This window comes from Antechinus flavipes, chromosome 1, assembly GCF_016432865.1.
Source record: "Antechinus flavipes isolate AdamAnt ecotype Samford, QLD, Australia chromosome 1, AdamAnt_v2, whole genome shotgun sequence".
NCBI lineage: Eukaryota > Metazoa > Chordata > Mammalia > Dasyuromorphia > Dasyuridae > Antechinus > Antechinus flavipes.
In genome coordinates, this window is record NC_067398.1 from 586,287,876 (window position 1) to 586,315,356 (window position 27,481).

A 27,481-nucleotide genomic window follows, 5' to 3' on the forward strand; every position below is an offset into this window, starting at 1 on the left:
GAAGCCAATCCCAAGATAAGGTGGTGTCTTGAATATGAAGATGTGAACATCTGTCTTCATTCTCTAGAAACTTCTAAGAGATGCATTTCTGTCAATCCCTCCCCCAAATTCCATTATGGATTCCAGGTTCTGCCCTTTAATTGCTTTATCAATCTTTTGTCTTTTAATTTGCTTTTTAAAACTAGCAATATCAAAGTGTGTGGCCTTTGGGCAGCTACCCGTTAAAAAAAACATTCTTTTTTCTGATCTCAGAAGCTGAGGGACATCAATTACAACATGCTGAATAGAACAAATCTTATTAGCTAACCCAGTTAAAACACCATCCCTGAAATACAAACTATACTTTTATGCTTTTTTGTTCTAGCTTCCCTGTGCACTATTGGTCTTCTCTCTTAATTTATTGAATTCCTTCTCTTTCTTTAAAACTTAACCAGTTCCATCCTTTTTTATGTAATTTTCTTTGAATAATCCCTTGTAAACATTTTTCTAAGACCACCTTACAGAATTTCGTTTTGAAACATACGAAATTAGCTTTTATGTCCCACAAACCTTTTATCAACACTAAGCTTAGAGAAGAGGGACAATTATTTAAAACAATTACCAACCTTTTCACTAAATCCATCTCTTTTTAAAAGCCTGAATATTATTGCTTTATTATTTAGTGAACATGCCATTTGGTGAAGGAAGGTTGTGCCAATTTTAAACTCTAGAATGATTGGGAAATCAAACTTAAATATTGTAGAAATTGATAAAAAATAAATTGAATAGTATTTTGCCTTGATGTTAAATATCCATTATCAATTTTTTGGTCTACCAGGAAAAAAGCGCATTTTAAACTAAGTGAATTCTAACAAAATCAAATTAAAAGATCAAGCACTTATATTTAGTTTTAGTCTAAATAGTTTGTCTAGTTTCTTAGACCAACTAAGCTCACAGAAAAAAGTAATTAAAAAAAGAACCAAATTCATAAAAATGTTCAGATTTTACTGAATAGTTAAGCTTCAGCCTAGCTATATACTTTCCCTTGGGCATTTAAGAATCTTTTTTTTTAGTTCACAGAAAATGTCAACAGCCCAGGCAAAGTATAAGGAATGCTGAGTGAAGATGAACTACTTATCCCAAAGTTGGAATCTCTGATCCAAAGAAAAAAGTTTCAGCTTGATTCTTGGCTATCATCTCCCAGAATCAACCTAAGAAGGATATAATGGAACAGTAGGCAAATAAACTTTAGTTGATATTTCAGTACAAGATTCTCACCTCTGCTTATCATAAAGACTCACTGCCTCCCATCCATCAATATTTATTGAGCATTTACAGTGTACTAGGCACAATAGAACATACAGAAAAACATTGTCCCTGCCCTTGAGGAGCTTACATTCTATAACAAAAAATACACCTCTCTTTAAATGGTTTTTTGTGTTTGGTGTTTTCTACAAGGGTAGTGAGGGAAGATTTTGCAGCGTGAGCTTTGGGTATAACTTAGCCCCACCATTACTTGGTGAGAGGATTGGGTTAAGGGAAGAGTTTTAAGGCAGACAATAACAAACCATTCAGGGTAGGGCTTAGAGTGAGATTAAGGGGGGAAAAAAAAAGCCACTATTCTCACTAAATTAAGGAAAGATTTCCTATAGGAAATAGGAATAGAGGAAAGAAGTTTGTGGGATGCAAGCAAAGGAAGAAAGGAATCTCAGATACCGAAGCCAGAAATATCATGCTATCTTTCCCCACACAACACCCTCCCCCCCTCCACCACCAGAATAGGAGTGTGGTTGGTGACAAGGCAGAAGGAGAAAAGGCTAAAAGGTATACCTGACAAATTGGAATACAGGATTAAAATCCAAGGCAGGCTATAAGAATAGCAACAAATTCTTTTTAAAGAGGGACTTTGGAAGCACAAACCTGATAGTTAACCAATGTCACCACAGACCACGAGACTTGTAGCTTCCGTAAGTTAGAAAAATGCCATACCAAAAATTTAAGTGGAACATATGATTTTATTAGACCACCACCTTTGTTTTAAAAGAGAAATTGAATCAGGGTGGTGGAGAGGGGAGTAATGTTTGGAACAATATGGAACACATGGAACTTTTGCCATTTGATAATTTTATACTTAAAACTTTTTTTTAAGTCCATTATATAGCTACCAAGTGGGAAGTAAATCTTCAAAATGTACAATTTCCTTTAGAGAAGATTCAGAACTAAAGATCTGATTTACATGAAAAGCTGTAGAGAAAGTAGTTGAAAAGTCCATTCATAAAACTTTTATTCCACTTACATCAACTTAATACACATGTTCTTAACAATTATGCTTGGATTGTTCATGAAAATTTCATAAGACATTAAACAAAGCTAGCCATCATCTCAAGTTATTTCCCTGTTAACTATTTTTACAGCACATGCATGTTAGGCAAGTATCAAAAAAATCACAAAAGCAAAAAACCTAAAAAAAGTTAAATACATGGGTTTTTTGTTTTACTGCTGTGCTTGATATACAGTGACTTTATGAATATCAAGCAATTCATTTTTACTGCATCTTTACTTGTACATTTGTTCTTAGGTTGCCTAAACCATTTAAATACAAATAAAATGAGTGTAGCAAAAATAATGAAAGCGAACAGCAGGTAACTTTACAAATAATGGAATGTGAACCGTTTTCTGCCCTTCTCCAGAGTAAATTGACTGGGTTAAAACTTTGTCTTAAGGAACACTTTTGCAACTGCAATCATAAAGGTGTACACGTTGAGATTGTGTATTCCACAGATATACATGGAATGACATGTAATATCTATGGGACATCTGTTTCTACCACAGCCATGAGTGCTCCAACCCTAAAGTACCCACAATAACTACACCTGTGGCTGGAACCAATTATCCCTTTATCCCCCCACCATGACAGACCAATATGTAGGCAGTTTTCTTTGCTTAGACATGGAAGCTGTTTTAACACTGGCTTTGTGAAATCACAATGTACCAAAAGTACTATGCCAAACATGTAAAACGTTATAAAAATTCCATATCCCCATATTGGCCACCTCAGATGAAAACAGATAACTCCCCAAATGTTAACTGGCTCTACTCCCCTAATATTAAACATAAAAACCACATGGGAAATATAGAAATCCAAATAGAAGTAACATAAACCTGTCATAAATCGTAAACAAAAACTATTTGTGGGACAGCATGGATGACAAATGGTCTACTGTGTAAATTTTAGAATGAGGCAGACAAAAGTTGGAAGGCTGGTTAATTCTCCCCTCCTTCTCCTGCTTCAGCTTCATCTCCTTGGGTATCCGATGTCCACAACTGAATTTAAAAAAAAAAAAAAAAAAAAAAAGTCGATTTAGCAGTTATAGTTTGAAAAAGTGAAAAATAATTCTGCATGTAACTTTTCCCCTTCGTAATATTACCTTAATAGTTCCATAATATTTCCACAATAATTCCTTAAATAACTAAGTGAATGTAATTAATTAAATATCCCAACAGTTATCACTATCAATCAAGCATGGAAAAGCATTATGTTCTCATAGAATAGATTACAAAAATTATTTTCTGCCACTAACAGTTAAGAGATAAAACCACTAAAAATTCTATTATTACCCCCAGCAAGATATAGATTCAATTTGGGAGAAATGAACAAAGTAGAAACTTTTATGTACACACACATACAGATATGCTTAAAGATTGTCATACACAGCTAAAGAGGATTTATCATGCCTTCATAATACCATATTTTGAGCTTTACTCTGTACAAAAACCCAGACATTTCATATTTATAAGTAAATAGCACTAGAATATAATCATCATTTTAAGGAAAAAACAAAACAAAACAAAAATTCTGGCTAAAATTATGGTCAATATTTCTTTTCAACTAAGATTTCAAACTACCCATAGTGAAAAGGGGCGAAAAGATATAGTTAACTATTACCCTTACAGAGGTTACACAAAAGGGAAAGAAAAGAAAACCGAATTAGTTTTATCAGTCAGATGGGGAGAGAACCAAAGAACATATATACATAGGTTACCATTCAATTTTAGACTAGTACACTTAATAACATTCAAATATAGAACAAACAAAAAAGGTTCAAAATGAAAGGATTTATTTCTAACCTGAATTCAATTAACCAAGACACAAAGGAAACTTAATTAATTTTAAACTCAGTGTCCATTCTGTTACAAACATATAAAACAGACTTTTATCAATATATCTATTTTAGAGTCTAGCAAGATATCGAAAAAAAAAATGAGAAGAAATTCACTTCAATGATCCCCCCTAAAACCTAAATAAATTGCATTTTTAAAAAGTTCATGATCATTATTGTAATCCTTTACCAAATGAACAAATAAACTATGATACTTTGGTAAAGACTGCATAAATGTAAAGAATTGTTCAGGGTGGGGTACTCAAATGAGCATACTGAGAGGAAAGTAAACTCAGTTCAAGTACTGAAGGTTCAAAGTCAAAATGATCATATGACATGAGAGTCACTGACATAGGACTGCTCAGCTTGGTGTATTCTCAAACAAAGTGTTGTACTCTATGAGTAAAGCAAAATTGAATTAGCTCAGAAGAAAGATGAGATTTGCAATAGAGAATCTTCTCCTAGTGTTTATAATAATTCTGTAAAAATTGTGGCAATTCCAAGGTTGTATTGGTCCTTCAGGCACAGTTAGACATACTTAACAGCAACAATGATGGCATTTTGGTCCTCTTCAAGAACAAAGGACAACCAACAACATAACCAATATAACATCTAACTCAAGTCTTTCCAATTCCAGTGGCTCTATGATGCCTCATTTTAGCTAAACGAATCAATTCACTGTCACTCGATCCTTATAAACCAAGGAATAACAAAGTCAAAAATAAGGTTTAAGCTTTAAAGCTCCTTTTAACATCTTTATGCAAAGACCCTTTTCCTATAAATTTTTCCATAAAGCTCTTTTCTCAATCCAAATCTCAATTATCTGTTGGGGTTGACACACAGAAAGGTACACATTTTTTGGTTGAAGTCTTTCCACGAGATCCTTAGAGGATATATATTCAGTTCTCACCTTATGTAAATTTGACTTTACACAAAGAATTCTCAAAAAAAACTTCATTACAAAAAAAAAAAATTGTTAATTTTAGTGTAGAGGCAACCACGTTCTCTTATCCCCTTTTCCTGCCCCTCAGCTTTGTAATCACAGCCTACCCACACTGTCTCCAAACTCTTTTAAAAAAAAAAACAAATTTCCAAATGAAACCCTGGCTCTGTCTACCTGCTGCCCAGGTATCTATTTTCTGTTGGTTCCGCTGGGACTGGACCCTTTATATCTGCCCCAACCCTCCCCAATATTGCTACCCCTTCTTTCTAGTTTCCTTGTCAATCTCCCAAACTTTTTTCCTCTTGGTTCCCACATGTTCCTATTCCTGCTCTTCTGTCTCTGCCCCACCTCCACATATCCTTGAACTGTGACTGGCCCCCATTCTTCCCTTTCCCATTGCATCATGTAAAAATCATTTTACATGAAGTCTGCTACACAGTCTATTTATTACTGAAAGTGAGAACATTCAGTACACAAAACTTGGCAAATGAACTACAAAAAAAGTTCTGAGGGGAAAAAAGCCCTAAGAAATTATAATGGTAAGAAAATAATACAAGATATCTATAGATCCTGTGTAGAGGGACAGGTAACTAAAAATTATTCTTTTAGCCTAAATAAGAGATTGAACTTACAAATCTTACTGGGCTTTGATAATTAATAGAAATGAATACTGTAGAGTACTTCGTATATTTAAGGGGGAGGAAGGAAGGAACACGAGACTAACTCCTGTACTAAAGTTTTTTGCTTTTGTAATTATGTTCTGATCTACTCCACAAATACAAATGGTCACCAATGGGTGCTGGGGAGAAAGGACAGTACGTTCAAAAGAGCAACTTTGAAGTTTAGAAGTCACTCTTTAAAGGCCAACTACACCTTTTTGATCACTGTGTGACTTTGTGCTACTTTTGTGCATGCTTTTAATACACAGCAGAGGCACAATGGATTATATGCTCTTAAAAGTTTAACTCCATGAGAAAAAAGATGAAAAGAGTGACTCTTCCATGCTAAAGATTACAACAAAAACAAAAACCCACAAAAACCCATCATGACCTAATTCATCTGGTTTACATATAGTCCAGAGAATACATTCAACAAAATTACTGAAACTCATATTCTGTTCAATAGACAATGAAGTCAGTTATGACCTCCTTTGTCATCTGTAAATGTCACTACTTATGCATAACTTTCCAAGGTATGATTTTAAAATGTAGAGTATAGGTAAAATTTTAGAATAATTCTAAGTAGGTAACTGAACTATGAACTTTCAGGATGACAGTTAATTCAGATGAATCATTAGATATAAAGCAAAGTCAATGTCAACTAATTGCTCTCATTTCTAAAGTAACCAATCCTAAAGTGATTTTTTCCCTCACTTTATCAAACATAACACTACTTTAGTTAATAAGACAATTTAATGGTATGTACTACTTACTGTCAAGTTGTCTCTCAGTAATTGCATTATTAGTGTGCTGTCTTTGTATGATTCTTCACTTAATGTATCAAGTTCAGCAATGGCTTCATCAAAAGCCTGTATATAACAGGAAAATAAAAATTTAGTTCTCAAGTACTAACCAAATTGCTTAATTCTCAAACAGTAAACCAAACTTACTGTCTTTGCAAGAGAACAGGCTTTCTCTGGAGAGTTCAGGATCTCATAATAGAACACAGAGAAGTTCAAGGCCAGACCCAATCTTATGGGATGCGTTGGTTGCATCTCCTTTTTGCTGATTTCAAATGCTTCTTGATATGCTTGTTGTGACTGATCCACTATTCCTGAGAAATGAAAATAAAATATACTAGTGAATTGATACTTATTTTTACATTGCCTCATTGTACTACTACATTATCAAATAAAGATAATTAAGTGGTTGTTATAATACAAATTTATTAAAAATGAAACAAACCCTTACTATCTTACTATCACGGATTCTAACTTAAGATAATTAACACTGGCTCTAAATTATATTCACTACACTTAGCAAGTTGGAAATAAAGACAAAGACTGATTTTTAGCATTTCAATCAGCTTTCATTAAGCATAGAGTATTACTCTATCATTATGACATTTTGTCACTATCTAAAATTTGTCCATTTAATTGAAGAGGACCAATGACATCACCAAGTTGGATTCAAGTTAAGATGTATATGGATTGTGACTAATCAGAGCAGTAAGAATTTGGAAGGCTCTACCACAGATAGGATACAAATGCTCTGTTAAAATATTTAGAATGAAAAGTGGTTCTGGATTTGCACTTCACCATTTTCTTTTTCTATACATGTACTTGGATCACAGAACACCAAGCAAGAACACTGTGCAGGACAGTCAGTAGTCCCATGTCTCACAATCAATACTAAAGTTCAAGACCTTCAATGTCCTTGCATCTCTTTTTTTTTGACTTTCACTTGAGTGTTTCCTTTGAGTTCTCCATAAAATAGTCTTTTAGGAAAACACCCATTCAAGTCGCACTCTTCACAGCAGAGTTTGAATGCTTTGTAGTTCATCTCTTCAGAGGGCCTCAGTGTCCAGTACTGTATCTCTCACCAGGCAATCTTCACAATTTCTCTGAGACAATTCAAGTGGAACCAGTTCAGTTTTTCTGGCATGTCCTGACAAACTGTCCACAATGTAGTCAATATGACGAACTCTAGATTAGGATGGTGGCTGCCTGATACCTCTTCTCTCTTATACTCTTTTATAGCTTTCCAAACACTGAGCTAGCTCTGGCAATATTATGCATCAATCTCATTCTCCATAAGTGAACTGATTCATAGCATTTAAAATTTCTCAATTTACTGTGATCAATGGCTCCAATATGGATGGTATGGTGTTGGTTGGTAGAAAACCTTTCTTGATATTGATCGTCACACCAAAATTAGCACAAGTGACAGAGAATCGATCTATATTCTGTTGCACCTCACAATGATTTGTGAGGAAAAAGTCCTGTACCAATTCCTCATAAACTCTGATCTGCGGTAACACAGCCTTTTCAAGATAAAGAATTTACCACCAGCATGGAAGTTGAGTTTGATGCCATTTTCATTTTTCAATGTAGAAAACAAGCATGTTGAAGAGCATGGTAGAAAGCAGAAATCCCTGCTTCATTTCCTTAGTGACTGGAAAAGTGTGAAAGCACTGTCCATCTAGAACCATATGGGCATGCAATCATGAAACTTGTATACAATGCTGACAAACTTTTCCAGAAAACCCAATCTTGCCATGATCTTTCACAAGCCTTCCTGAGTGATAGTGTGAGATGTACCTCCCATTAAAACATGAATAAGTTAAGAGTTCAAAACCCACAACTCTAACTTAACTATATTCTCAGGGCTAATACAATTTGAGGAATAAAGTTCCCCTATTATGTTCTAAATAAAATAAGTATAAAATAATGTTTCAGGGAGAAAAAAATCACCATTATGATCACATTAAGAAATTTAGGGAGACAAAAATGAAATTGGATTCTCCTTGAAGATCTTTTATCAAGTACTAAAGCAAATGTTACTTATTAATGTTTGTAACATCAACATACCTTTCTTATCATCACCAGCAGCAACCTCAGCCAAATAACGGTAGTAGTCTCCTTTCATTTTCAAATAGAAAACTTTGCTTTCTGCTTGTGAAGCATTAGGAATCAAGAACTTTTCCAATAGAGACTTTGAAAGAAAAAAGAGGGAAAAAATTCCAGTAAGTGTAAAGGTTTATAAATTTTAGAAATAATAAAAAACACTACCTAGAATTCAAATGAAAGATAAAAGTATAGTTTTAAAGTATTAGTACAAATTTGAAGCAAAAGCTGTGTGTGTGTGTATATATATATATATATATATACACACACACACACACACACACACACTTAAGGGACACATTTTACTATATATTTGTTTAAAGGGCTGGAAAAAAGTATCAATGAGGTCACAGATACACTTTTTAAAAAGTTCACATACATACACTTTAGAAAGATTTATCAATAGTTTTCAAAACATGGTAAACCTGGATCAAATAATAAAAGATGATACAGACACAATACAAAATGTTCTCCTTATAGACTACTTAAACCAATCCTTTCCAAGTCCTTAAAGTGATCTCTATTATACAATCAAACATAAAGATACTGTTTTACAATCAATAAAAGATTAGATATACCTAATTCTTATCTTGAAGGAGCTTAAGAAACTTAGATTTTTAATTTTAAAAGATATGAGAAACAATACACAATTTTAACAATAAGGTTATAGACCCACCAAAAGGAAAACCCCAAAATGAACTAATTTTATTTTTAGTCAAACAATTTGTTACAGGGGTCTAAGAACTTGGAACGAAAAAACCTAAAACTGGGAATCAAAGAAGTTCATTGGGAAAGCTTTGTGGAAAAGATATTTGAGCTGGGTCTTGAAGAATAGGTAGGGTTTTCCAATGGGCACAAGGGAAACTTAAAGCTTATTCAGAAGTTTGTTAATAAAATAACTATTAGAAGCCTTTGGCACTAATAAGATCACCCAACAGGCAAAATACAAAAAAGGGTAAAGATTAATAATATCTTTAAAGAGTCCATAAGATTGGCAGTGTTAAACTCAGAAGGATCCCCATGGGCAGCACTTAAGACTTAAAGAACCACAGGACAACATAATGTTGTCCTATGTGAGTGTTTGTTTTATTAACTATCTCCCAATTATATTTTAATCTGGTTCAGGCTCACCCCAAAATGATACCTCAGCTTTATACCTATTTTCCAGCTTGAAATAAGATTATTGGGCCCACTTTTACAAAATAAAACATGTCCAGACTCTATAAATGGATCATCCAGAAGGTAGACTAAACTTCTTAGATAAAGAAATGCATCATGTTAACACTTATTTCCATTTCTCTGATAGGTAAAGACAAGACAAATCCCTAATGGAAATGGGAGATAAGGAAGACAAAAAAAGTAATTAACGCTATTTCCCATTCTTGTTGGTAACTGCCACTTGCTTTTTCAAAAGACAAAAGCAATCTATCAATTGTTCCTCAAGAGAATGGAGGGATTCAAAAAATGTGGGAGAATACCAAGGAAAACACTATCTGCCCCTCCCACCCCAAACTGGCATGGAATCAGCAAATAAAGTATTTGTTTAATAGTCCAAAGGATCTAGATTTAGTCCCCAAACCTGAAAGAACTAAAACATTCTGAGAATGCTATTTTTTGCAAAGTGATTCTATCAAAAACTATGAGGGAGTAAAATAAACAAAATACTTAATGAATCAAGGTTTTTGTTTTTTTTTTTGTTTTTTTTTCTGCAGACATGATTTGGAAGTTTAATTTTCATGATAATAAAATGTAGTCAGAAAGACAAATTATTCTGACACTTTCCAAGGTAAAAATGTATATTAAACAACTTAGATGCAAACAATTGCATTAATTAATTAATTATTTAAAAGATTACGTTTTTAAGCTGGAAAAGGCCTTAGCAGATCCAATTCAAGAATTCTTAACTTGATGTAATATACTACTTTGGCAATCTGATGAAAGCTTATAGATTCTCTGAATATTTTTAAATGCATAAAATAATTCATAGGATTGTAAAAGAAACTAAAGCCAACACACTGCTTTTTAAACCAGAAGATGATAGATATTAAAAAAAAAAAAACAAAAAAAACAAACAAAAAACAAACAAACAAACAAAAAAAAAAAAAAAACACAAGCCAACTGAACTCAGAAATAATGTTCTGGCTCTAATACTAACTATGGGATTTTAGGTAACTAGTTCTCTGGACTTTAATTTCCCAAAGTGTACCAACATATTTAACAGAAACTTATTATGCATTACAGATTTTGTGTATATGCTTATGATACAAAGTCAGAGTTTATTTCTAAATCAAAGTAAGTTTATAAATAATAAAACTTCTGTATTATTTTTGAATATATTTCTCAATGAAATTTTATCAAAAATTCAGTTGACATGACAAAATACAGTCAGGGAATGGAGGAAGAATGATTATTGGACTACCATCAAAGTTACTTTCACATTATAAATTAGCTGCCAGAATACTGTTTAATATAAACCACGTGCAGAGGGAATTGATAAAGAAAGAACTTGGAAATTCAGGGAGCTCTTTTACTTAAACAGACAGAAGAAAAGACTAAGTATTATACTTATATATAATACCCATATAAAAAAAGCTCTAAGCATGTTATTTGGGGGCTGCCATTTTTCAGTCATGTCTATCTGTGACCACTTTTGAAGGTTTTTTTGGGCAAAGCTATTAGATGATTTTTCATTTCCTTCTCCAAATCATTTCACAGATTAAGGAAGCTGAGGGGCAAAAAGGGTTAAGTGATCTGCCCATGGTAACAGAGCTAGTATAAATGATTCCAAACCAGCCTTCTATCCACTGTGCCATGTAGTTGCTCTGTATTTGGTATGGAAAACTATAATTGGAAAAAGGAGTGTCTGATTAAGGGAGCATTCATAAGTAAATGGGAAGAAATAAATCTGATATCAAAAAATACCAAACAAACTTCACAACTTAATTTCAGATCTGCTGGAATTATAAAATTTTGGCAAAATGCGATGCAAAAAGACAAAAGTTACAGAAAAATGGGGATAAAATAAGGGTCAAGAAGCAAGTTAAGCAACTACCATGTGCCAGGCACTGTGTTAAAATGCTGAGGAGGAGATGACAAAGAAAAACAGAATTAAGTTTTTTCTCTTAAGAAGGTCATGATGTAATGGGAGAAGCAAAATTTATATCCAAATAAGCTATATATAGGGATACATTTGAGGAAATCTCAGAGGCAAGGTTCTTTCACAGCAGAGTTTCTTAAAACTTTTTTCCACTTGTAACCCCTTTTTGCCCTGGAAAATTTTTACTCGAACACATCTAGATAGCATCTGAGCTGAGGTGCTTCTGACAAACAACTGGTGAATCCCCAGTCCAAGTGCCCATATTATATGTTCAGAACCAAGGCTGCAGTAAGGTTGTGTGATGTTTCTAGAAGTACTTTCCTATGATACATCTCAGATTATGCATTTGATTTTTAATTTTTGGTCGTTGTGTTCAGAAACCTTTTACTCTTGGAATTTTTTTTTTCCCATTCACATTCACAGTTATGCAACCCCATGAGTTTAAGAAGCTTAGTTTTAGAGGCACTAAAAGGAGCAATAATTAAAGTAGTTGGTTGTCTGAGTTTTATAAAATGTATTTAAAAAAGGCAGAAGAAAAAAGCTACCATAGAAAATGGGACTTTATAACAGAAACCTCTCTTAATAAACCTCTCCTACATATATAAAAATGCTAATTATTAGAACTCAATACTCACAGAAAAATTGAAGATCCCCCAAATAGGACTAGGAACCAGACAAATTAAAAGATTTTTCTAGAATCTAAACCATGAAGTTATTCTTGAGAAGCTTTCAAGATTGAACCCCAAATTATCATTCTGAGTCATGGGCTAAAAGAATAGAGGAGGGTAAGAATTAGAAGGTAATTTAAAGATCAGCTAGTTCCAGCCTTTATTTTACAGAAGAAACAGACCCAGAAAGGTTAAAATGACCTGATCAAGACCATACATAGGCAGGTTAGCGCTAGATTATGCCCCAGAGAATTAGCTTCTAGTCAACAATGTTTCACTTTCAGGATTTATACTTCTTTATGCCTTAAAAATGGGTAAACATTAAACGATAAATAGGCTTTGGGGCCGAGTATTGGGCAGACCAAATTAAATGGGTGACTGCATGGGGACTAGAGGAGGGGCATCTGAAGGAATGAATGGAGGAGAGAAGGGTATTTTCCTTAATGACAGGTTAGTTATATTTCACTTACATTATTTTGCTATTTTTCAGGAGCCAGCCTAAAGTCCTGGCCCCCTTGCTTGCAATTACTCTGATGTAGTCAAATATTGAATAAAAAAGCCACATTTTTCTCACCTCCAGAGGCCAGAAGTCCAAGCAAACTGAGATTGCTCAAGGAATATATATGGTTCCATGTTAAAACACCCCTAATTAAAATAAGCCAACAAACTTAACAACATAGCTAGTTTTTCTGATGTCAAATGATTGCACTAAATGCCTTAAAACAAAAACTCCATGTAATTCAACATGAGGGTATTTAAAATTTTAATTTTCTCAGAAGAGCATTCTTAAAAAGTCAAGGTAACCCCCCCCCCAATATTTTAAAGACCACTAAAGAACTTCATTGTGGATTTGGATTATACATTTTAAAAATAGTACTTTAATTGTATTGAGTAAGCATTTAGCACCACTTGACATAAAAGCATGTGTTAGATTTGAGGATATAAAATGACAGTCCCTCCCTCACTACTTGTTTATATTAAAAGAACAAGGGAAGCAGAAAGGCTTCTATTCAGAGATCTGAAACAAGACATAGACAAGAATCAAGCCAGACGGGAAATTTTAGATAGGAACATCCTCTTGAAAAGTGGAGGGGCAAGAAAGCATGCCCATATTTATCCAAAATTAATGGTAATTTGTCTAAGCATACATTGGGATGACTGCCAGATTAGGGGACCTCTCATTTTGAGAGAAGATGGATTACTCTGGAGACTCTAACTGAATTTTAAGAAGTTAGGGAATTGAACCAGCTGAGATCTATGAGTCCCAAAACTGAGTTTCGAGTGGATTTTGTAGTCAGCCCCCATCATTGAAAAGCAAGCAAAGGAATGAACTTTGGGACCCATTCCAGTAGTAGCTGAGATGATGATTCACAAAGCTGCCTATTCAGTATTTGAATAGGAACTTGGGGTATTCAAGGTTATGGAGAAAGTTACATTAAATCTTGAGCTCAATCTCTCCCATGACTGAGATCAAAATCAAATAGGGGGGAAAAAAAAGGGAGGAGGGAGGCACTAATCCCTGTGAATCACATTGTTGATTTGGCTTTAAAATGTATTATTCTGTGTTTTAACGGATTTTTACTTATTTTGTTAAATATTTCTGAATTACATTTGAATCTGGTTCAACATACACTGAAGATTCAAGTGCTGTTAAGATACAGGTACATCTCTGAGTAAGAGATTCCCCAAAGTGGTAGGGGGGAAAGTTAATGTCTGTTCCAGCCAAGTCTTCCGAGTAAATATTAATTGAAATTAATCACTCCAGAGGGCCAGGAGGGGTAGCAAGAAGGGCAACTCAGAAAAGAGGTTTGACCAAAAACACTGCTCTTTCAGAGTTAATCCTAGAAACCCTGAGAAATATGGTGACTGGCCCTGGGATCGTAAGCCCAGAGACAGTGTTTGCTACACTACAAAAATAACTTTTTAGCCCAAACTTTTAGCTTGAATTTACATTTTTTCCTCCTCCTCAATTAAATGTACTCCTTGTGAACAGTAAAAACTGGCAATGCTCCAAGTATTTATTGTCACCTGAGGGACTGAGACAAATACACAGTACAGAAGATAAAAAGTAGGGAAGAAAAGTGACAAAGAAATTAAGAAAATTTGATGAAAACCTGTTTAATTTGGGGAAGAGAAATGGGAAAGACGTACAGAACTTTTAATAAAATATCTCTACAATAACTCATGAGATTAAGTACTACAGCTATTATCTGGCATTATATAAATATATGAAGAAATTCTCAGTGGCAAAATTGAATCAGGTTTAGATCTCTCTCCTGATTTCAAATTCATCATTCTTTGCAATACCCTCTCCCCCCCACTATCTCAAGAAAGGAACAAAGGCAAAGAAAGATTGAAAAAGAATCATCCAGACACAGGGGATTGCCTCAACCAATTTGGAGAACAGCGTAGTTCAATTTGGCTAGAAGAAAGTATATGAAAGGGAGTTATATGAAATAAAGCAGCCAGACACTAAAACCAGACTATGCTAGGTCTTAAATATCAGGCTAACAAGATCATATTTCATCCCAAGAGCAAATAAGCTGCTGAAGGTTTGTGAGCACAAGGAATGACATAGTTAGCCCTATTCCTTAGGAAGATTATACTGGTAGTTATATGAAATATAAACTGAGTAGGAAAGATACTGGCAAGCTGGGAAAGTCAATTATGTGTTATTTTAATAGTATGGGTGAAAGATGCCTATGAAGGCCCAAAAGCTGTAGTAGTAAAATTAAAAGAACTTGGTAACTTATTTGCTATGATTTGAAGGTTAACTCCAAAATTTTGAACCTGGGTGATTTTGAGGATAATGAAAGCTATTCATAGCTTTCAGCTATGAAAAGCTAAAATATAGCATTTGAGAAATTCAGTTCAAAAACTGAACCCTGTAAAGTTGAAGTACTTGGTGAGCATCCAGGTACGTTTGGTCCAAAAGATCTACAAAAAGAATTTAACTCAATTTAAAGTTTGGGGAAGCATTGCTGATAATTGTGAGAACAGAATAAATCAATTAAGAGTGAAGAGTGCTTAACAGAATCTTGACCATGAAATATAAAATACTAGGACACCAAAAATATATAAGCACAGGTATGACATGGGTAAAAAGGACAGTCAAAAGCAAAAGGAGTATAGAAGTGAGTGCTTTCTCAGATGAGAAGGTTGTTGAAAATTTTTGTGTCAGAAATTGATGAAGACAAAACCATAACATTTAGCAATTAGAAGGCAATTGGTTATTTTTGAGAGTAGTTTCATCTACAAATCAAGCAATCAGAAATCAAATCAATGATGTTAATATATTCTTAACCATCCTTTGTGACTAAGTCATGTCCTCTCACCTAAGTTCAACATAAAGAGTACACCTGCTGCTCTGTTGAAGTTTACTAAGGGCACAGATTGCTCACCGGCTATACTATGCTCAGTAGGTGACCAGCCCATTTTTTACACATTCTGTGATAACTTATCCCTTATCTCCTCTTTCATAATATGCTATTAGTAATGTGCTGCAGACTATTCCTAACTACCATAGTCCTTTCCATTCCCCTTTGAATCAACTTAATCTAATCCTTTGGAGATTAAAATTTTGTAACTTGTGCTATACAACTGGGAGAAAACCAATTTTAAAAAGATGAATCTTTGGTTCAAGTAGTAGGGAAAAAAAGATTATTTTATTATACTAATATCCAATTTAGATATAGGATCCCCCAAATCCTCATTTTGAGAATTAATTATCAATTATTAGTAAATTACTTTTTAAGTAGGGTTTTTTTCATTTTCTCTCATTTAAAGCCTACTCTTTGCGAAGAACAGAGCTGCTGATCAATTTTTTTACAGGATCCCATCAAACTAAGAAAGCATTATTTTTGATAAAAAGGGAAAAAGGATTTAATCTAGGTGAATTACAGCTCACTGTGTACAATTTAAGTGGTCTGGATGTAGATGAGTCTTTGTCCAAGAGCACTGATTAAGATCTAAGTCAGGCATCCAGCCCCTCATTTTAAAAAAAGCCCACCTCTTATAAATATTCATTTTCTCATTAATTGGTTTACTCATTAGAAGATCATTTCTACTGTTAGGGAATTCCCCTTTCCAAAAGTGTTTCAACAATCAAGGGATCTATGTGGGGAGTCTTTAGAACTGACTTCCATTTAGCTATTATCTGCTAGTCTATTTAATATGTTGATTATTATAATCACTCAGAAACTTATTGATTATTGGTAACTAATTACCCAAAACTACTTCTCAAGCTTTTCACTTATCTCACAAGGATCTTTAAAATAATTTTATTTTCCAAAGACATTAAGTGTCTCTTCCTGTTCAATTATGAGCTCAATCTGTAGTCTACTGTCTAAGATACACATATAAACAAAGTGACTCTACAAGTCAATCACCTAACTGCATATTGACTGGACAATACGTATTTATCTATTTGATTTTTTATGATTATGTTTCTTCCTTATAAGACCTTGCAGGCTTTGATGATCCAATTCAAAAGGATTCAGATTAGGAGGATTGGAAGGCCATGACATCTACAAAGAATCAACATTGGATGTGAAGGAGATAAAATAGAAGCTGCACAACAGTAGTGAATGCATGTCTTGGTTTATTCTCCCAATTTTAAATGAATAATTAGAGTACTATAACATAAAGGAATTTTAAATAATTGTGACATCTACCTGGGGATATATTGCACAATAGTTTTTAAGATGTTGTGCTGTTTCCATGAAATCAAAAATTAAAAAAAAAAAAAAGCTAAAGAATAATGGAATTCTCTGTACTTATCAGTTTAGTTTAAGGAAAAAGAATAGTTGAGAAGGAACTTCCTATATAGTGAAGAAAGACATGAACAAAAAATTTTAATATACCTTAGGTTAAGAAATAGTAATGTAACATGAAAAATTCGAAAAGGCAACAAAAATCACTAAGTTTTTTTACGGAAGGCAAGAGTTGGGATGTGAACTATTGAGGCAATATATTATATAGTAGCTCATTTACCTAATTTTCATTACTTGGAACAAATATCAAATACCTACACAATTATATCTCTATATGACTATCTTTTCCTTATTTTGCTAAATTTATAATCTATTAAATAATTTTTTTTCAAATAAAGGAGACCTATGTTATAATGTTCCCTGCTTTTACTCAATAATTCAATGCATTTTAAAAAGGTTAAATTAAGGATACTGAATTATTAAAGGGCACTAAGGGAAGAGTGGGGGGGGGGGTTAAGAACTTAGGCAAGTTTAATAAAGCACAGATAACTATTAAATACAATATTGTATATTGTATTTAATAGTCTTAAGGAAAAGAATTATTTGATCCAAGGAGATGAAAAGGAAGAATGAGTGACTGGGATCAAGGAATACAATTTCTGAAAGGAACATTTTCATTTGGATTTTACAAGATATCTAAGAATTTGGATGAGAAGGATAAAGGATGTTGGAAGAGGAACTGTGAACAAAGATATGGAGATAGGAAAATATTAGGATTTTTTGTTTTGAATTTCAGCAAAGGAAAGGGGAGAAAAGCAAGACTCAACACCGAAAAGGCCAGAATGATTTTAAATGCCAAAGGAGTCTGAACTTAGGTGCCACTAAAGACCCAAGCAATGGTGATGTTACCAGATCTGTAAGATACTCTCTATTGGAGAAATAAATTTTAAAAAGGATAGAGATTGGAAAGCAAAATGAAATTTTCCTTGGGTGAAAGAGAACTGGAATAGACTCGAAGAATGATAATGAGGTACTATGTAATGGCAATTGGAAGAGAGACAAAAAAGATTTTGTCAAAGTAAGAGCAACAAAATCATATAGTCTAATGCTTATTATCTAAGAGAAGAATAAAGCGATTTAAAAAAAAGTGCTTAAAGTCACACAAGTACTAAAGTTTCAGGGCTACATACATTTAACTTCCCCAAGGCTTCTTCTGGCTTTTCAAATCCAGGATTCTTTCCTGGATTATTACTATCTTCATTATTATTATTATCTTCAGAAACTCTGCATTTCTCAAAGCTGAAACTGGAAAGTTTCAACAATTTTTAAACATGGAAAACAAGGGTGATAAGCTTTAAGCCATGCTAACTCTAGGATTGGCTTAAAGGACTATGGACTTCATAGCAGCACTAAACTGCAGTTTCAAGAATAACTATCATCAGAAGATATTTCTATAATATCTCTGACAATTGATTATTTGGTATTTCTTTGAAAGTCTCCAGGTGAGGGGAAGCTAAGTGGCACAGTGAAGCACCAGCCCTTAAGTCAGGAGGATTTGAGTTCAAATCTGGCCTCAGACGCTCGACACTTCCTGGCCGTGTGATCCTGTGCAAATCACTTAACCCAACTGCCTCAACTGAAAAAAAGAAAAAAAAAATCTCTAGGTGAGACAGAACGCAATATCCCCTGAAGTAGTCTATCCCAATTTCTAAAAAGCTCCAAGTTATTTCCATCATCAGAACTATACTACTTGTCTATAACCTCTATCCCTCTTCTCTTTCATAAACAAGTCAAAAGTGACAGTGAATGCATATATCTCCTTAAGGGAATCATAGTACAACAGTGCATTCTAACAGTAATCTGCCTATAAACTTTCATTTCTAGGCCAAAGGTAAACTCACTGAAGGAATATTGTAGAATCTGAGTTTTAGAGTCACATCAGACAATTAAGGTTTTTTTTAATTGAGATTTTCCCTACCTTAACAGTAATTTCTGCACAATCTATTTCCTCCTCCCCCCATTTTTGAATTAAATTAATTTGAAATTGCAAAACAGAACATAAAAAAAAAAATCAAACCTTTTGTCTTTTCCATTCTAAAAATAACTACTATGAGAAATAGCTACAAATTTCAAGAAATTAGGAAAATCAAAAGCTTAAAATAAGTTCAATAAAGCACAAAGGGACATTGTGCCTGCTTAGCAAGTTAGGAGTCAGCACCAAGTCCTGTAAAAAGTACACCATAGCAATGAAAATTTAAAAAAGCAAAGGAAGGCAAGGGAAGTAGGAGACAGCAGCAAATGGGGAGATTATATTGTAAAACATGATATGAAAAGACTTAACAAGATATGGTAAAAATTAAGTTATTTAGGAGGCAAACCAAAGTTATAAAACAGATTTGAAAGTAGAAGTAAATAAAACTGAAAAAAGATTTTAATAATGTAGTCACTGGAAAGTCATATTGAAATAATTTTTTGGAGATCTTGAATTACAGAAAGAAGGCAATGAGAGATAACTAACTAAAACAGTGGAGATAAATCCAAACATGATCTCCAAACCACCTAATTTCTCTTCAGATTTTACACTCTGCCCCCTTCTCTCCACAGGTGCTAGGTATATTCAGATATAATAAAGTTCAACTAAGAAAGAACTAAGATGATAATATGTGATCATAATAAGAGGGGAAGAAGACAGGTAAAGATATGAGTGAACTATATTTGCTTTACTGCATCTTTATATTAACTCAGATTAAAAGATAAAATGGAATTATTCTTCCATTTTTTGTCCATTTCCAGAGCCTCAGGCCTAAAAATAGCAAGTTTGGTAATAAAAGGCAACAGAAGTGTGATAGAGAATACAAGAAATGATAATCTGTGTATAAAATCCTTAAAGGCAATACCTTTGTTTTTGTGCCAATTGCTTCTAGATTAATAAAAACAAAGTTATTATTCTAAGTATTTTAATACCTTTTACAAAACCAGATCTCAAAGCCCCAAATCTGCATCTTAAAAAAAAATAAAATAAATTTGTTAACACACACACACACACACACACAAGAATTCCCCAAGTTTTTTTTTTTTTTTAAATGTGACAACACATTTTAAATCAGTCTCATCAAAGAGAGAAACAAGTACAGTAATTCATAATCCCTCAAGTTAACTGTTGTTTGGCCTAGAACAATGTTAATGTTACTCATGCTGTTGTACAATTCTCTTTGTATATACTTACCTGACTTTTACAATAATACTGTTACCAGGTATCATCCACTCCATTTTACAAATGATGAAAACTAGCTCAGATTAAGTGACTTGCTGCCCAAAGTTGCAGAAGCCTGCCAACGTATGGACTATAGATTACTTCAATAATAAAAAGTGAACACTATGATAAAGTGATTGGTAAGACAGGCCAGGCAATTACCAAACATTTATTAAAGGATAAATTACATAAGCAAAGCAGTAAGAATGAAAATAAAATTGACAATAGATCTATTAACTGGACTAGTTTCCTATTCAGTTTTGTACTTGGCTCTATTCTTTAAGTTTAGAGGTAGCAACAAAAACTAATTTCCTTCTTCCACATTATCTAAAGGTGCCACCAACTAATTCTCATAAATGCTTTTAGATCAAAGAATGAAATTCAAGACTGCAGAAAAGCATCTGAATCTATTTAAGATACCTGGGTTTTATTAGAACTAAATAGAAGTCTAAAAAAGGTTTTTCTTTAAGACTACATTCTTCACAAAGCTGGATGCACAAATTAACAATATAAAAACTATTCCCCTTTTATCAGTTGGTCAATCAACAATTTTTTCACCTCCTAGAGTGTACCAGGTATTGTGATAAATACTAGAAAAACAAAGGAAAGCAAAAACAACACAAAAACCCCAAACAGTCTGCTATTATAGAGAGAACCTACAATTTTAAGGGAGCTGATAGTAATATGGATAAGAAGGACCTAGGACAGAGCCTTAAGAATGACTTGAGTGAAGATCCACAAGAGTAGAAATGCAAGATTATGCTAAGGCCTGGCAGGACAAAATTAAGAGATAGGATAAAGAAACAAAGGATTCACTCAAGACAACATAAAGTAAAACTGGTTCATCATGGGGTCAAGACAGGAAAGGGAAGACTGTAACCCAGTGTAGGGTTTATGGCCTGGTAAAGAAGTAAGGCAAGGGATTAAAGGTCAAGGTAAAAATAAAGATCAAGGGGGTTATAAGACAGAGGAAGAAATGGAATGACAATAGATTGTGATCAAATAAGGGAATTTCAGAGACCATGAATATGAAGTGGAAGATTTGTAGGTGATGGCAAGTTATATTTAACAAAGCCTATTTCCTGTGCAGCAGAATGATTTCATTAAGACCTGGAGAGACTTCCATGAAATGATGCTGAGTGAAATGAGCAGGACCAGGAGATCATTATATACTTCAACAACACTACATGATGATCAATTCTGATGGATGTGGCCATCTCCAGCAACGAGATGAACCAAATCAGTTCCAATAGAGCAGTAATGAACTGAACCAGCTATGCCCAACGAAAAAACTCTGGGAGATGACTATTAAGCATTACATAGAATTCCCAATCCCTATATTTTTGTCCGCCTGCATTTTTGATTTTCTTCAAGGCTAATAACTAACACTATTTCAAAGTCTGATTCTTTCTGTACAGCAAAATAACTTAAGACATGTATATATATATTGCATTTAATTTATACTTTTAATATACTTAACATATATTAGTCAACCTGCCATAGGGGGGAGAGAATGGGGGAAAGAGGGAAAAAGTGGAACAAAAGGTTTGACAGTTGTCAATGCTGTAAAATTATTCATGCATATAACTTGTAAATAAAAAGCTATTAAAAAACAAAAACAAACCATAAAGGCTATTTTTCCAAGATTGTATCCTAGTTTCCCAAGAACCAATCTAAATTTGGTTCCTCCACACGAAAAAAAAAAATTGTTGTTATCTACTTAATTTCTTTAACAATAATTGCTATTCCTAATGTTTTCCTATACAAATTAGTGCTTTTAATTCTTTCCTTATACTCATATTAATGTTAACCTCATAAAAGGCACTTAGGTTACTACTAAAGAGTATCTCCATTAACTTATGTTACCAACACCTTAGAATTAGCATATAGCAGAGGTTAGGTTAGATCCAGGAACTTTAGAGGGTCTATAAGGTCAAATTTTTTTCATAATACTCTGAAGTTTTAATATCTAATATGGTAAACATCAAAAGATATATAGCCCATGTAAACATAAACTCTTGGGAAGGGGTCCTAGGATCAAAATATTTTTTGAGAACTGCTGTCAAGATTCTTTTTTCTTTCTCCCATTCCAAAATCAAACAATTACTTATAAGAAACTCAAGAATTTATTTTAACTATAGAAAATTCAACCAAAGTTCTAGAAAATTTTATCATTCAGGAAATATCTTTTCATGGGATAAACTGTATTCACTTATAAAAGTCTAATTTTTTTCAGTAGGAGCATAACTAGTCATAAGTTATTTCCATCAGATGATTATTCAAATGACATTAGGAGGCCAAAAATCTCTCAAAATGTAAGTTTTTTTTTTTTTTTAAAATCAAATAGCAATTCAAGATATTTTAAGCTTGTCTGATCTCCTGAAATGTTTATAATAAGTTTTCCTATATAGGAAAGCTTGAACCAGACAGGGGACACATCATATTCTGACAACGCAAACTGTGAAAACAATGGGTAAGTAATAGCAGCTAGGCAAACCCCAGAAAATTGGTACTTGTATTTCTTGGACTTGGAAATTCCCAGAATCAATAATCAAAGTTTTGAAGCCTTAACAATAAGAATTTCATTGGGAAGGGACTTCAGTTAATCTGCTAACTATTGGTCATCCAATTATTACTAAAAGAGACTATCAAAATCAAAGGAGAATCAATTTCCTTCCCCATGCCATCCATTCCACATTTGTATAACAAGCATTTATTGAGTGTCTCTATTAGTTCCAAGCACTGTACTTTGCACGAGGTTTTACCTTCTATTGGATTCCCAAAATTAAGCTTCCTGAAATTTATCTTTTCAATTTCTATCCACTGCTTGTAGTTTTGCATTCTTTAAATTAAGAATAAGATCACCAAATTTAATTTGTTTTCCATGAGTCTTTTTTTCACATATTTGAAAGACTAAACATCCCCAGCAGGTTGTCTTCCTTTGTTCACTAACTTACCAATGTAATCTTAAAACTTACCAAATGGATCTGAACATAACACTCCAATTTTCATCTAACCAGGACAGAGCACCAAGGTATTTATTACTACCATACCAAACCTGGACATTGCCTTAATACAGCCTAGACTGCACCAGTCTATCATATCACTAATGCTAAGCCTCAGCTCTCTTCAGAAAAGTAAAATAAAATGGTACACAAAGAGGATTGGAGATAAACAGGCAGGCAGGGAGTTGGGGACTATGAATTTGAAACAAATGTCAGAATTGATGTTTTGATGTGCTGGTTAATTTTGTTGAAATTTCCTTTCTCCCCTTTCTTCCCTCTTTTGGGAGCAATATCCATTTAAGCTTTAAAGGGGACTAAAGAGGATGACACTCTTTTTTTCCTCTACCCCAAAAGAAAACTATTACTCACTTTACTTAGAACAAAAGATTGAACATTTTTGATGCACTTTCCTTAATTCTGATTTGTAGAATCCACCATCAACCAACCACAATCACTAAGATTCACAACCTGGAAATCATAAAATGATTGATTTGTACTTGGAAGGGAATTTCCAGCAGCTGCACCAGAGGGCTTTTTAGGCCAATAGTTACAAAGTTACAAGCACAGTAAGTGTTTAGTACTCTAATGTTAAATACAGCACTCTTCCTTTTTCTTAAGTCTTCCTCCTCCCCAAACACCTGACAAGTTTTGCTCCTCTCTATCATCTGTTGAAATCTACTTCTTATCTCTTTTGTTCAGAGCAGTTTGCTCATCTTTAACCTAGACAATGCAATAATCATCTAAATGGTCTTCCTTACTTCCAGTCTCTCCCCTTTCAAAGGACTGTGCATTCTAAGCTGCCAAAATAATTGCCCTAAAGGCCAAGGCTGATTATAGATGACCTAAAGTTTTCCTTCAACAAATCCTTGCTGACACTAAGATAAAATAAGAACTCAAAAGGCCATTTAAAGCTTTTCAAAATCTAAATCCAAACTTTTCTTTCTTTCATAGTATATTCCTGTTTGTTTTACTTCAGTATTTTATAAATAAAATTATTTTGGAGAATACACTGTTGTGATGTAGAGAAGGGCCGGAATGCTGAGATACAAATTGCAGTACTCTTCTCTCACATTCAGGAAGAGGATCTCACCAAGAATTTTGTTTAGTTTTTGTTTTTTGTTAAGATCACATCTCAATTTCAAAAGCTCTGACTTTGTGAATACTTAAAAAAAAAAAAAAAAGCTTTGTATTTTTCCAAATATATGCAAAGACAGTTTTAAACATTCATCTTTGCAAAACTGTATTCCAGTTTTTTTCTCCTTCCACATTTATCTTGCTGCACAACAAAATGGGTGAAAAGTACTATGTTGTGATCCACATTCAGTCCCCATAGACTCTCAGTGTGCAGATGGCTTTCTCCCTTCACAAGTCTGTAAGAATTGGCCTGAATCATCTTACAGATGAAAAGAACCATCAGAATTGATCCATCATATAATCTTGCTGTTGCCATATACAATTGTTTTCTTGATTCTACTCATTTCATTTTGCATCAATTCATTTAAGTTTCTCTCAGGCCTTCTCTGAAATCATCTTGCTGACAGTTTCTTATAGAATAATAATACTCCATAATATTCATATACCATAATTTATTTAGTCATTCTTCAATTGACAGGCATCTATTCAGTTTCCAGTTCCTTGCCACTACAAAAAAGATTGCTACAAACATTTTTGTACATATGGATCCCTTTCCCTTTTTAATCAACTCTTTGGGATACAGGCTCATAAGAGACACTGCTGGATCAAAGAGTATGGACAGTTTGATAACCCTTTGGGCATAGTTCCAAATTGCTGTCCAGAATGGTTGGGGGAATCAGTTCACAACTTCACCAACAATGTATTAGTAGTGTGCCAGTTTTCCCATGTCTCTTCCAACATTCATCATTATCATTTCCTGTCATTTTAGCCAATCTGAAAGGTGTGTAGTGCTACCTCGAGTTGTCTTCATTTGTTTTTCTCTAATCAATAATGATTTAGAGGATTTTTTTTCATATGATTATACATAGCTTTAATTTTTTCATCTGAAAATTGCCTGTTCATATCCTTTTATCGTTTATCAATTGGGGAATGGCTTGTATTCTTATAAATGAGTTGTTTCTTTATGCATTTTAGAAATGAGGCCTTTATCAGAAACTCTTAAGTTCCTCTTAAAAAACAAAAACAAAACAACAGCAATTAGAGTAAGGTTTAACCAACTTGCCTTGGGTCACATAGCTACTGTCTGGGGCCAGATCTGAACTATTGTTCTCCAGTCTCTAAGGGTGGGGCTCTATCTACTGTACCACCTAGCTGATCCTCCCCAAGACTGCTAATATAAATTGTATCTATCAAGCTCAAGAGTGAAGAAAAAGTATTGACAAGGCAACTAAGAACAAATGAGGACAAGTTGGTATCTGGCCTTTAGAGAAGAAGACTTGGTAGTGAAGAGTGGGGGATAAAGAGTAGAAAGAAGGGCTAATATGATCTGACTGGTGTCTCCAAGTCTGTAAAACTGCCATTTGATGTGGTTCCACAGATGGCACAGATGGTGGCCTCTAGACCTACTCTACATTGTTTTACAGACATTCCTGACTTCTACTTAAATAGTGTTACATTGTTATAAGGAAAGACTAATCTGGGCTATAAATATAGTCTTTAGTAAACCTCTAATTTAAGGAGAATGGCATTAACTGGGTTTATATATCAGTAACAGTAAATTTAATGCCATATCTTAATATTGCTTGTACAAAAAAATCTTGCTTAATCTGTATTATTTTATCTTTTCTTAACCCTACTGTAACTCAATTCTCCAAACCAATTCCAAAAGAAATGGATTTCTTTTCACTTTGTTTATTTGCAGGGCTTACCTAGCAAAAGGAAAAGTAATACATGAATGTTCAAAACACAATTCCAGGACAGAGCAGAGACTGACTAGAAACAACATTCTTTTTCATTAGATCCTTTAAAATCTGGACTATATATAGTTCACATTTGACTAGATTTACATTGATTTCTGCAGTGTATTTTAGTTTTACAACTATGTAAGAAATCTGATGAAATATTTCTTGGACTGAACAATGCTGAAAACTGCAATACTTCTACATATTAAAAGATGACAAGCTTGAACAACATGTCACAATATTATATCTGGTATTAGAATTGTTGTTGGCATGATTTTTGCCACTTTTCATCTGGGTGGGCATATTTTCAAACTCAAATAGTGTGCAAAAAAATTTGCCCCCTGCCATAAAAGGCATTTTTTAGTGGACTACAGTAGATAATAAATGATTCTTAAACCAAAAGAATTTTGATTCACTTTTGACAGATAAAACAATAGCCAATGTGCCTATCCTAAATCCTAGTAAAACATGATCCTGAAGCCACTGGTCAAAAGTTTAAGAAATGTTTGATTTATATGGCTAAACAATAGGAAAGGAAAGTGTTTTAATAAAAGAATTGAATGTCAGACGTTTAGAAGTCTTCCCATGCAGGGCTAGAAGATAAGGCTATTTGTTGAATGGCAAAGTCAATTAACTCTAATTCCAAATCCATGTCTTTGTCTGAACAATTAAGTTAACTCAGCTATTTAATCACTCAGCAAATAAATTGAATTTAATAAAATGTAAAGGATAAGTCTTAAGATGATTAATGTATAAACTTGATTTGTGAGGATTGAAAACTGATTTTAGTCAAGTCTGGGTATTATACTGCTAGCTTATTACTTTAAAATAGTTTATTTTCAACTACAAGTGACATTTGCACCCAGCACCATTTTTTGGACAATGATGTTTCCAAGATATTTGAGTTCAATTTTTAAACAGCTAAAAACTACAGGTGTAAGTAGCATTCAAAGTTCACCAATATCAAAGTTTTTCTGTACTTTTAAAAATAAAGTTGGGCTTCAACTACCTGTCTTTAAAGTATAATTAATAATCAGCTTATAACTTGCATGCATGATGCCTTACAGCTAAAAATCTGTTTTTGGCAAAAAGTAAGACAAAAACCCTCCACCAACTCCCTCCAAATCTCTCAATTTAAGTACAACTGCAATAGATAGCCTTCTCTGGTTTCTCATGCAAATTATTTCTTTGTTCCTATGGGTATTTTATACTCATCTTAAGAA

General features: G+C 33.6%; 1 protein-coding gene across 4 annotated transcripts in view; it reads right to left on the reverse strand.

The window, feature by feature from the left end:
* The window catches only part of YWHAZ (tyrosine 3-monooxygenase/tryptophan 5-monooxygenase activation protein zeta), a 50,634-nt gene that overhangs the window by 10,954 nt on the left and 12,199 nt on the right, over positions 1-27,481 (reverse strand). For 3 of the 4 annotated variants that reach the window (XM_051970936.1, XM_051970935.1, XM_051970937.1), the window contains exons 3-6: positions 8,612-8,735; positions 6,692-6,855; positions 6,515-6,610; positions 1,285-3,303 (exon numbers count right to left, since the gene is read on the reverse strand). In XM_051970936.1, the coding sequence (XP_051826896.1) occupies positions 3,244-3,303; positions 6,515-6,610; positions 6,692-6,855; positions 8,612-8,735 (444 nt within the window). In that variant the 3' untranslated portion in view covers positions 1,285-3,243. Of the gene's footprint in view, positions 1-1,284; positions 3,304-6,514; positions 6,611-6,691; positions 6,856-8,611; positions 8,736-27,481 lie in introns of those variants that run through there. The other variant, XR_007949424.1, reaches the window with a different exon arrangement.